Genomic DNA, 13179 nt, shown 5'->3' with positions numbered 1-13179 from the left:
ATTTTTATCACATTATTTACTTTTCAAAATGGATATAAAAATTAAGCAACGTTTTATTATAGAATATTAATTATCAATTAAAATAAAAGTTTACCTAATGGAGGCAGAAAATAGGAAATTTTGAAAAATGCGAAGAAAACGAAAAATGATTCAGTGAAAATCTCTTTTATTTATTTTTCATGAATTTATTTATAAAATTTTTGGATAACTGAACCCTCAACTTTAAAAAAGATTCGGGTTTGGGTTCCACAAAAACACGAGGGTTCGGGTTCACATCTAAGGGGAAAGATTGTGGAGCAACTAATTTATAAAAAATTATATACTTTTCCTTTAAAATTGAAAAAAAGTTTTAATTTAAAAAATACCATTATTTGATTTTATATTGGTTGCCAAGAAAATATTGGTATTGGTCCAGTCCTAATTAACTTTTAAGGCAATAAATAAATGTGTGTAAAATAAAATTATTATTTTATTATAAATACTAATAATACAATATTGTAAGATAAATAATAACTTATTATATAATAAAAATAATACACAATTTGATGGGTATTACATTTGGATCGTCAATTAAATACAAATTTTTATTGCATAGGAATTAATAGACTATTTTTTGAATAATTTATATACATTTGAAAATAGTAAAAATTATATTTATTCGCAAATGATTGATTAAACAGAATATTTGTCTCTAAAATAACCTGATCCGTTATTACAATATTCACTATAAATGAGTTTAAAGAGGAATAAATGAAATAAAACGATGAGTAATGCAACACTTATCCAAAAGAAAGTTGGTAGACCCCCAAAGTTGTGCCCGTGTTTGTGTATAGCTATCACGTGATTCTCATGAGCAGGAGCTTTATTATCAAATATATAATAATTGATTATGTATTAGATTGTTAATAATTTATGTGTAGTTAATGTAGCATTTTTCATAGTAAACTATGATCTGAAACTTGGAACATAGGCATATTATAAATAAAATATTGGTTTATGATTGAATGATAAAAATAAGAATATTAAAGTATATAATTAAAAATTAACAAAATAGCCATTAATTTGTTAATTGATTACTAATAGATTTAACCGACTCTTGTCAGATTAATAGTAAAAAGCTATGACATATTATATAAAATTATTCACATGTGGTCAAAATTTTTTAACGGAATCAAAATAAAATAAAGTCGAGATTTTTTTAACAGCCTTGTTTGCTAAACAACGACCAATTTTTTTTGAAATGCAATAAAATCTTTTTATATATATTAAGAGATGGAATCTCGTAATCCTATACACCAAGTTGACTTCAGATAAAAAATATGGTTCTTTCTGGATTCGAACACAGAACTATACCTAAAACGAATTATTTGTTATTCGATATTCGATTCGTATTTTACGAATACGAATAACACAATTATTCGATTCGAAAATTCGAATCGAATTCGAATAAGGAAAATATATTATTCGTCGAATAATTTTTTATCTATTATTCGATCGAATTATTCGACTAAAATAATTTATAGTATTAATATATATTGGAAAATAATCATATATTATTATTAGTAATTATTTGAAATTATTTCAATTTAATAAAATCTCCTAGTGGAATAATGAAAATTGCGCCAAATTTTGAAACTTCATTTTAATTTATCTCATAATAGACCATTACTTTAGAAATTTCTTTTAAAATAGAGATGGACGAAGAAGGTAATTTATATAACACATAACATATACAATTATAATAAACTGTTAATCCCATCACATCAAGAATGACGGGCAAACCTGATATTTCTCTTTCATTTGATGATGGAGAAATCATAAATTTGACTTTTTGCCTAAAGTTTTTACCACTTTATTTGTAAAATATTGCTAATGCCGTGTTATCTAAAATGGCGAGGGACATATTGTCGATACAGGGATCTTCAACCCCACGTGAGCGACTCTTTTCTGTTGGAGCTCATATGGTTACAAAATACAGAATGTCGTTAAAGGAGGAAACAATCCGAAAAACTTTATGTTTAAAAAATTGGCTGTTGTCAGATTTATCTTCTACATTATAGATATGAATATTATATTGATTTTTTCACATTGTATATTAATATATTATATATGTATGCTTCTATTTTGTCTCACTAATAAAATTTGTTTGTCTTTATCCTTAGTTAAATTTTACAAAATAAATTTTATAATAGATCTTTTTTAATTCATGGTAAATAAAATTTTCGAATCGAATCGAATAATCATTTTATTATTCATACGAATACGAATAATAAATTATTCGATTTAAACAAATACGAATAATTCGATTCGATTCGTATTTTTGTAGGTATACACAGAACTATCGGATTGGCCAGAAACGATCTTATCGACTAGGCCACAGACGCTTTTCGAAAATTAAGATTTTTATATATTATAAACAAATGTGGCAGTTTCGATCAAAATAAAATATTAATTTGCTCAACACTGCTTTGGTAGAGTATAACATTAGCCCAATAATAGCTGCCCGGCAGAGAAAATTCAGTTGAATCTAAAAATAACGGTGGAAAAGATTGGACCTAATTCGGGAAAGGTGCTAGGAACTAAATTTGAGAATAAAAAAAAGTCTATCCTATCCTATTTCATTTTATAACAATAAAAATTATATCGCGCTATTTTTTTGTATTTCTTAGAAAATACATTATATTTTTATTAAAAATATATCGACTTATAAAGTAACCAGAGCTGATTAAATGATAGGTCAAATAAATTCAGTCAAAGTCAGTAATATTTTTATATAACTAAATTAACTTTATTTATGCATAGTAAATAGAATATGTTTATAAATGAATGCATATAATTAAATATGATATATTGATACATTCTAGAAATAATGTTTCGTTTGCTTTGTATTCCGGTTTCAAATTAGTTATTTCATATTTTTTAGCGCCATGGGCCAGGCCTATATTTTATTCATGATGTATGATGCACCTAGCTTCACGTCATAGCCTCGAATCTACTCGATAGGACTTTCGTAAATGTTGCTAAGATATATTTCCGGTTGCATTATTGATAATGTATTTCAAAATATATTAAAGCGAATACAATACCGTGAATTTATTACAGTACCATGACCATGAATGCGTTATATAAATTTCCATATTTGATATTAGAAGAATTTCTATTAATGAAATTAAACTAGACAGACTAAAATGCAGTTAGGATTCGATAAATATTTGCTAAAAAAAATTTTTTTTTATATGAAAGTATTTGTATTAGACGGGAGTTCTCCATCTGTAAAAAAAAATAATGTTTTCGCTATTATTTGCAGAAATGAATTTGTGGTAGGTAATACATTTGTAGAAATATTATTTTAGAAGTGTAGTAATCGATATTCGAGATAATGTATTTCACGGATATGACATCTAAACCGTACTGAATAATAATTTAAAAATGATAGCTCCATTGCTATTATTTTATAAAGCTATTTATGTCTCACCTTTGAGGAAATATCCATTGGTAATTAAATCATATCAAGATATTATTATAAGTTTTTGATTTTGAATAATAACTATACGATTCCTTTTTTTTAATCGAACATTATTTTAGATTTATACATTTTTAAATTTTTATCCTAGTACGACTTAATTTTTTTAAAGATTTAACTAATTTTCAGATAACTTTATTCTTCTTTTAGTATTTTTAAATTTTAAAATTTGGTTTTTTATCCTATTAAAAGATTACATAAAAGCTTTAAATTAAAATATATCATTATTCGATGCATTCTACCCAGCCCATCATTTTTAATATTCCCTTTTACTTGTATGTTTATTTTTGATTCCAACTCTTCGCCAATTAATATAAATTTCTAATAAATATTAAAAACCTAGGATAACTTCTTTGACGTGAATGGTGTGTTTAAGATATTCCAGGTGATATTTATCTTCGGAAATATATAGAAGTGATGTCAATGGATTGGTTAACTTCACCGGAAATTGTATAGGAGTTTGACTTTTTATTTTTTTTGTATTGTATATGCATTATATATTTGAAATTTAAGAAATATTATTTACACAATTAGAAACCAGATCAAATTTTTCGTGAATATATTAATGCGAATGCATTCCCCTGAATATGAATGTATTCGCGCAAACCATTACAGCGAATATGTATTAGAGCGAAAACATTATCGTGAATGCATTTCCGTAAATGTATTACAGCGATAACATATCTAATGCACTTCCATAAACGCATTATGGGGAATGCAATGTGGCGAAGATTAACATTTTTATATTTATTGGCATTTAGACTGAAGTAAAGTCCATAAATAAGAATAAGGTATGGTTCGGATCAAAAAATATTTTGGGCCCAGGCTTTTATTTTTGAATAAAAATTTTAAACAATATTATGTTTTCTCTGTGATTAATGAGAAGGCAATTAAAAAAATTTTTTAACTGTATAAAAATGGATATATTTATATTTTAAATTAAACTTTTGGGCAGACCAGGCTCAGGCCTAAAATTAAAAATTGGCCGGGATTGGGCCTAAAAATATATAAATATTTTGAATAGGGCTCGTGCCAAAATATATTAAATTTGTATCACGTCTTATATCATAAACCATTGCGCCAGACAGATAATTGGAACTCGCAAATAATTTTGTGCTTGAGATTAGCAGTGGATTTAAAATTTAATTTTGTCATTTAGGTGTTTTTGAGAGTGTAGTGGAAGATTATATTAATAGAATAGGGCTAGCATTTTCATAAAAATATATATTTATAATGTAAACTAGGCCTGGGGTATTTAAGGAACCAGTTTTGGATATTACAGGTATCGAAGGAGTTTTAATAATCCAAGACTTCACTTTAAAATGCTATGTTTTATCCTTTAAGACACTTTTATGATAATTGCTTTTAATCTTAGTTCTATAAAGAGAACATGTATCAATGGGTGATTTTATGTTACCTGATTAAAATGTATAGCACACAAAACAAAATTTTCTCGCCTCAATACAAAAGTTCAATATTAAATGAGTTTTATTTGTTTTTATTATTTTGATAGTGCTATATAAGTTTTTTTTTCTCTTAATAAAAGAAAAGGCCAAAGCTCATCTCAAATTGACATGGCAGAGTTTATAGCATTAAATAATGTATTGCAAAATTGATTGGATTGTCTTTTTACGAACCTTTATCCCCCCCCCCCCAGTCAATGCCTTAACATCAGATTAGACAAAAAAGAAAGGAAATCGTAATCCAAATAAGCAAAAAAAGGAAATCAAATCGAACCACCCTTTAATTTCAATGACGATCTTGCATCAACCCCCCCCCCTTACTATGGTAGAAGTCCCAGCCATCTCAGAGCTTAATAATATGTTGATGAAGTTGAAAATTTATTATCATTTCAAAATAGGAATTAAGAAAAAGAATAATAAATTACTTTATTAAAAATTGAAAGAGTGACTAAAGAGAGGCTTTTTGAGAAATCTAAAAAATATTAATACCCGAAGTTTTTTCAATACGCAACAACACTGCTGGTAGTCCCTGCAACCCAAGTCTCAGTTAAAAGATATATTCTCGGGATTCATTTATTTTATCTTCATAGCGCATAAAGATAAATTTTGACATTTTGGAAAATATATTACTAACACGTTCTAATCATATTTTTTTAATCTTTGTAATTTTTAGCAAATGAACAGTAACCAAATTTCTGAAATTATTTGCCTCTGAACCATAAGTGGATCGCAATATATAAACATAACAGTTTAAATATCTGGTCTTTTTATTTTCAAAACTAAATTGTTTGATTTTCTGATGAATAAAGTACACATAATACTTTTATACTGCAAAACCCATATATTTAACTTTATCTGGTTTTAGGTTTTTTTCCCTGTCGAGTTCATTTGCTAAGCTGGGATTAAAGGCAAATTATATAGAAATATGTCCACGCCACCTTAGTATGTTTACAATGATCTTTGTTCTTATGGGTATATTACTTCTAAACTTCCTTGTATATTTGCATTTCGTATCTTATATTTTTTGGATGCTATCATTCTCGGCATGTTCCTGGCCTATGTAAGATAGTTTGCTGTACTATGGAACTGTATATCTTTCACTTTAATTTGCGTGGGATTTAGATGCCAATCCCATAAATTTTTCCTATTAGACTTGTTTATGTCTTAAAAATCTTTTTTTCAATACTACTACTCTACCTATTTCATTAGAAAATTTAAAACCTTTTTTTAAAAATAGGGATATGACGGATCTGTATAAAGACCAAATAACCTTAAAAAATCTATTTTCTTTCGGGAATGCTAGTGCAATTATTCACTTTGAAAGTCAGTTTTATTTTTTTCAACGAATATTTCAAGATGGGCACTCTTTGTTTGCCCTTATCCCCTTAGATATGCCACTAATGTGGTTTATAATGTGGAATATAGATTAAAATATTTATATAAATATAATTAAATTTAAAAAATATTACAGTAAAATATATGTTAAAATTTAATAATTATTCTTTCAAAATCGTTATAAGGTAACATATAAATCAAAATATCTCAAAAATAAAAATATATTAATTGATGAATTTCATATTACAAAATAGAAAAAATATATAAAAAAACCTTAAAAGAATAATTAAAGAGAGAGAGCTATTATACAGTTCCATAGTACAGCCAACTACCCTATTCCTATATAGGTCAGAAACATAGCCAATCAAAGAATTAAACGAGAAAGGTTTACATTTAATGGAGCCGAGGATCTAAAAAGTATATGATGCGAAATCAAATATACTAGGAAGTTTAAAAGTAGTACCCATAAAAAAAAAGATCATTTTATACAGACTAACGTGGTATGCAACGATGAGCCCAAAAACTATATGGAAAATAAGGTTAAGAGTTCAGAAATGAAAGAGAGGCAAACCAAAACTCCAACGGGCTCCTAAAGTTAAAACCATCCCTAAATATAAATTGAATAAGATGGATTGTATGAACAATGTAAAAAAATATTGAAGGAGCTTACCACCCGAAAAGGTGGAAGTTAAAATAGAAAAAAACATCAATTATAACAAGCGTTTGACAAATGTAAATAAATGTTAGCGATAATATTTTCGCGGTAATACGATTCGCGGAAATATATTAGTGGCAATGCATTAGTGATGATGTTTCCGAGGTAATACATTCGCAATAATACTCATGAAAATGCATTTGCGAATTGTGATAATAGTTTCAAAATACTAGATTCGCGATTATGCAACGGTTCAATTCCTCATTTGGGATACTTTTTTTAGGATTTCTTATTTAAACGAAATAAATAAAAATGATTGATAATTAAGAGAAAAAACAAAAATGGAATTGATAAATTTAAAAAATAATAATAAAATTATCATTGTTAATATTTTATAAAGATATATAATTTATTTTGAATTGTAGTTCTAATTTAAGTGTTATTAAAATCAAAACTGAACCTATCTATAACTTTACTATGATTTAAAAAATTGAAACTAAATCGTTACAATGTAAATAACAATAACCTTATTAGATGAGATAAACAAACAATAACTTAAACTATTAAAAAATTGAAACCAAACCGCCAGAGTAAAGTTAACCTTATTAGGTGAGATAAAAACGTACTTCGGCCAAACCTATGTGAAACACTAATACTTTTTTTAAAATTAATAAGCGTTACTCAAAATTGTTATTGCACTACCCTACCCCTAATACTCACAATTATATTATGCAAAACAAAGTGGGTATATATATGGCAATTGTATTTGAGGTAGTACCATGCAATATGCATGTTATTTAATAAATAAATGGTTGTTTGCCCAAATGAATACGATGTTTATAAATCAATTGAGACGATTTGATTTAAAGCGGGAAAGATAAAGATAAATCTTGGTTGGTAAAAAGAAGTGCTATTTTGTAAAAATGGGCTCTTATGTTTTTTTCTTCGTAATTAATTTTAATTTTTTTATTCCTATTTCTTTTAAATATTGCTAGATGCATATTAGAAAAAATTTCAAGAAAATATTTATACCAGTCTCATCTATCACGTGGAGGGTTATGACGCAGTTATTATATCTAGGGAGGGGAGGGTGGGGGGGGGGTGATATTTTTTTTTAGTATCTCATTTAAGATACTCCTAGTTACATTATGTTATCTAGAAATTATATTTTCGAGTATAATAATAATCCTTAAATATGATCATAGGCACTTATCTCTACAGCAAAGCCAACGGGCATATTCGTTCATCTAGAATAAAATGCAAATCAAGATTCTAATTCGTGGCTTAAATCCCGTTTTAATAATGATATCCAAGCACCATTTCATTCATTTGAACTTTAATAAGTTAATATGATGAAATTATTATTAGAAAAATAACTGTAACTCGTTACTTTTAAAATAATTTAACCAATAATTGTAACTTTTTTTGAATAAAACGACAGCAACTATTTACTTTTCAAGTTATTTAATAAAATATGTTTTAATTGCCTAAATTTATAATTACCATTTAATAAATATTTTGTCTCATACATCAAGTGCTCCTATAGAACATTTATTAAGTTTAGAGAAGCTTATTTTTATGTAATGTTAAAGATGCAAATAACATATTATATTTTTTTTTGTAAAGGATTATATAATTTTTTGTTAACTTAAATTTCATAAATAAATGTTAAGCTTCTTTTATCATTTTCTACTTTAAAATAATATGTTTGACCGTGTATTTGTACTTTTGTATATTTTATAATTCATATTAGTTATTATAAAAAATGTAAATAAACTCAACGAAAATTTAGTAAAAGTAGTAATAATTAAACTTTAAAAATAGATAAAACGTGTTAAATTAAATTTTATTGGTACTACTTTTCCATCCAAATTTCATGGTGGCATGATTTTAAATTAAACTTTTAATAAAATTTAAAATAAATTACTTGAAGATTTAGATTAATAGATTCCTTTGCCTTCCATAAACATTATGGTAGCAGCGGTGGGATGATATTTCGATATTTAATAGTAATGAAACTTCCGACAAAAATTCAAATAAGATGCGTTAATGATAATATTCTATGTGACCATATTCTCACTATACATAAGCAAAGGACTAAATTTTATTTCTACTAAAGTGAATTGGGAGAAATGCAAACCGCGTATAGGCTCATATACGAGAATGCTTAGATTCGGATGGAAAAAATTTTTTAATAAAAAGAAATTAAAGTTGTATTATATATTTTTCATATGATATAATATAAAATTGTGAAATTATAGTTATTAGAGCAATAAAATAATTTAAGATGAAGCCTTTAATAAATATAAAAAATAATTTAATTGAGTTTCCAACTTGGTAAGGTAATATAGAAATTTTCATTGAAAAATTCTAAGATAAATTTAAAGATTCAACTCACCGACCGAAAATGCTTAAGTTTTCACAACAAGGTTATCCGATGAGAAGTATATGAAGCTAGAAGCAATAAGCCCCCGAAAGAAGCAGCAACCTTATTTCGTATATAAGAAAAGTATTTTTTGTACATAAAGGATGTTGAGGCCCTTGAAGGATGTCGAGGTAGGTTACTATCATTGTTTTGATATCTATTGTTATGATTGGCTGTAATTTTATTATTGTTGCATCTTGGTATGTATCTTGATTCGTTGTATTGTCTAATGTATTTGTAATTATTGTATTTATTATTATAATTGTCCCTGTTATTAAATCTTGAAAAATTATGTCCGTGTATCTTCTTTCATTACCGTAAAACCTTGAATTGAAGTTGTTTTGATATCTCGGTAGAAATTATTCTGATATTTTGGGTTAAAATTATTTTGATATCTCGGGTTGAAATTGTTTCCTTGATAGTTATACCTCTGACAGTTGTTGTATCTCGGTGTCCATTGGTTTTTATTCATGTAATTCGTTTGTGTATTCAGTCCCTTGTTGTGGTCATCATACTCTACCATCTGTCTATCTGTGTCAACTTTATTGCCTTTCTGCCCATCTATCTGTTTTATCGATGAAGTTTCACCTTCTATTTTTATGTTTTCAACTTTAGTAATAATATCATTATTCACTTCTTCTTGCTCTACTACCTTCCCTATTTTTAAAATTTCTTATGGTTTTATTTTCTATGCGAGAAATTATTTTACGAATATCATTATTTATAAAAGATATTATTACTTTTTCTATTGCTCTACTATAATAGTTGAATTTACATTTATTATTTATACACTACTTACCCAGTTGCCAAATGTCTCACTTTTATTTTGAAAAGCAGCATTGAACTCTTTTAAGTATACTTCGTGTGATTTACCAGGGAGTAGTAACTTGAATCTTTCAAACAAGATTGTAGGATCGCTGAATTCTATCGATGTGCACATTGCTTCTAACTTCATATACTCCTCATCGGATAACCTTGTTGTGAAAGCGTAAGCTTAATCGATGTCGGAATAATCTTCGAATTTTTTAATGAAAGCCTCTATATTACCTAAACAAATTGGAAGCTCAATTAAATTATTTTTTATATTTATTAGAGGCTTCATCTTAAATTATTTTATTGATCTAATAACTATAATTTCAGAATTGTATTATCATATGGAAATATATAATACAAGTTTAATTTCTCATATTGTTTAGCTTTTATTATAAAAAAAATTTCATCCGAGTCTAAGCATTCTTTGCCGTGTATGAACCTATACGCAGTTTGCATTTCTTCCATTTCACTATAGTAGAAATGAAATTTAGTCCATTGCTTGTGTCTAGTGAGAATATGGTCGCATAGAATATTATCATAAACGCGTCTTATTTGAATTTATGTCGGAAGTTTCACTTTTATTAAATATCGAAATGTCACAACCTTCATTTTATCAATAGATTTTTCTATATTATTTTGATCCCAATTTGGGTAATTCATTTTAATTTAATTATAGAATTATATTATTACAAATTTAAAATCTACTTTAAACTTTAAGTTACTATTATTTTTTATATTTTTATACTACACATTTTTATCATCTCTTACGTGATTTAGAATTAAATAAACATAATCTTTCAGAATCCTCTATCTAGTTTGACCATATAGTTTCCATTCGTGTATCAACTCCACTGTACATATGATTATATCCATAGTAATCTCCAAGTCATTTGCTACCAGAAAGAACCAATTTTGAAAATAGTTAAATATTTAAGTCAAATAAACCCATTTTTTATGAAAATTATTAAATTGTGTTAGCATTTATAAATTTTTTAGGTGAAAATAAATATTATATTGTGTTTTTTTTCCATTGAAAATGAATATTATATTGTTATCTATTTTTCAAATCTTTTTATTTCTTTATTTAATTTAAATTACCTTGGTTGAAATTTTTAAATTGCAAAATTATATTATATAATAAAAAAATAAAAAATTATATGAATTTATAAAGTAACTTGCAATTTAATTAGTTACATTTAAAATATGATCGTAACTAATAACTTTTGAAATATAACTGTAACTAGTTACTTTTAAAAAACTAACTAATAAATGTTGATATTTTCATAAATATAACTGGTAATTTAAGTTACCTTTGAAAAGTAATTTTTAGCAGCACTGATAGAAACATATATCTTTTAATATTCTGTAGAAACATAGTGCACATTGGCATTTCGAGCATTTTACATGTGTAACGCTTTTACGTAGTGGATTGCACACCTTTGTCGATTTGTCATCCACTCTAGGAAATATCTAATTTGATCCATATCTGAACGTACGAAAGACCTAAGCCCCCTTCATTTTTTATCTAAGCGAAAATATAATAATAAATAAATAATCACCTTCTATAAAATTTCGACCATAGAAAAAGGACGTCCGCTTTTTAATTCTATTATAACTTAAACGACACATTTTAGTTTTTGGCAAAATTCTGGTAGAGAAAAAACATATTTGTCATCTGATTTGGTTTTCTCACCTCGAATAAGCCAATATAATGCGAATTTACAACTCCTACATCAATAAGGTATTGGAAGACTCTTATATGCCACTATTTAGAACTAGTTGTATCATGATATCTAACAAATCAACCCCTCCCATAGTTTGTTATACTTTGACAAGCAAGGGACATACTATATTCAGCCTTTTATTGGTTTTGCTGTCATATCGTTCAATATGGCTCTGGGGTAATTTCCAGTATAATGTTGACAAAAATATCCTAGTTTTATTAATTTCCATACTTAGGAAGTTATATCTATCTAGACCTGTGCGCTGACGAAGAAACTATCGGTGGTCTGCGCGAGCTTCAAAAATCTAATTGGTAGCCAAATGCAAGCCGATTTTTAGCCGCCTTCAACATAGGCGGTGTAAATCGACGCACCGTTATAAATTTTTTATATTTTTTTTTGTTGAATTAATTTTTTAAAAAAAAATTAAATTAAAATATACACCAAAATATTTTTAGATCTTTATTGAAGCAAAAACTCATTATATGGTTGCTAATTTTGTCAAAAATTTGAATTTAATATCTCCTGTTGATTCTTAATAGCTCTATTTATTACCCTAGCATCATCACACTCTATACGTTTAAGATGTTTATAATAAATCCCAATGCTAAGTAATTTTGTTCTATTATATATTTTGACATAATTTTTCAATTTTTGAAATCTTTTATTTTTAATTCAATCTTTGCAGTTTTATATCTTAGAGTAGTAATAATTTCTCTTATTCTTTTGATAGAATTTTCAACAAAGGGTATATAATACCATCCACTGTAACCAGATTATGTAAACCATGACCCACGCATAAGTGATGTTCATATTCACCTAATCAAACATTATTTCTAATATTGGGTCTCCATTTTAAAAATATGCAAAATTATGGTAACTTTTGGAATTTTAGATTTTTAATTGATTGAATTGAATTCAAAAATGATGTCAAAATAAAATAATTATTTTAAAATAAGTATAAAATAATAATTTATTAAAAACCTAATTGCCCTAAAAAAAATTACAACAATGATGGAAATTGTTGTAAGTGTGAATAAAATTGATGAAATGATATTTTTTTTAAAAATTGTGACTACTCCGGAGATAAGTAATGATAATGGTTGTTATATGAGTAAAAGGGAAATATTAATAATAAATGCTTATTTTTTTTTCGTATATTTCAAAAAAATATAAAAAAACCAAACAAAATAAATAAAAAAAAAACAACAATAATAATAATACCGGTATATAAAGACAAGAAA

At 26.4% G+C, this 13179-nt stretch overlaps 1 protein-coding gene across 5 annotated transcripts in view; it reads right to left on the bottom strand.

Annotated features, from left to right (window-relative positions):
* Positions 1–540: 540 nt before the first annotated feature.
* Positions 541–13179, bottom strand: part of LOC135930797 (uncharacterized protein KIAA2013 homolog) — a 52011-nt gene continuing 39372 nt past the window's right edge. For 2 of the 5 annotated variants that reach the window (XR_010572892.1, XM_065467586.1), the window contains one exon: positions 11616–11739. Coding sequence is in view for 2 of the 5 variants with exons in the window: in XM_065467586.1 (XP_065323658.1) it covers positions 11729–11739 (11 nt within the window). In the remaining 3 variants the exon portion in view is untranslated. Of the gene's footprint in view, positions 861–3862; positions 3988–11615; positions 11740–13179 lie in introns of those variants that run through there. The other 3 variants (XM_065467585.1, XR_010572893.1, XR_010572891.1) reach the window with 3 other exon arrangements.

The sequence above is a fragment of the Gordionus sp. m RMFG-2023 genome, chromosome 1 (genome assembly GCF_954871325.1).
Source record: "Gordionus sp. m RMFG-2023 chromosome 1, tfGorSpeb1-WG-v2, whole genome shotgun sequence".
Lineage (NCBI taxonomy): Eukaryota > Metazoa > Nematomorpha > Gordioida > Chordodea > Parachordodidae > Gordionus > Gordionus sp. m RMFG-2023.
Note: the sequence above shows the minus strand (reverse complement) of the source record. Positions and strands in the feature narration are given on the sequence as shown.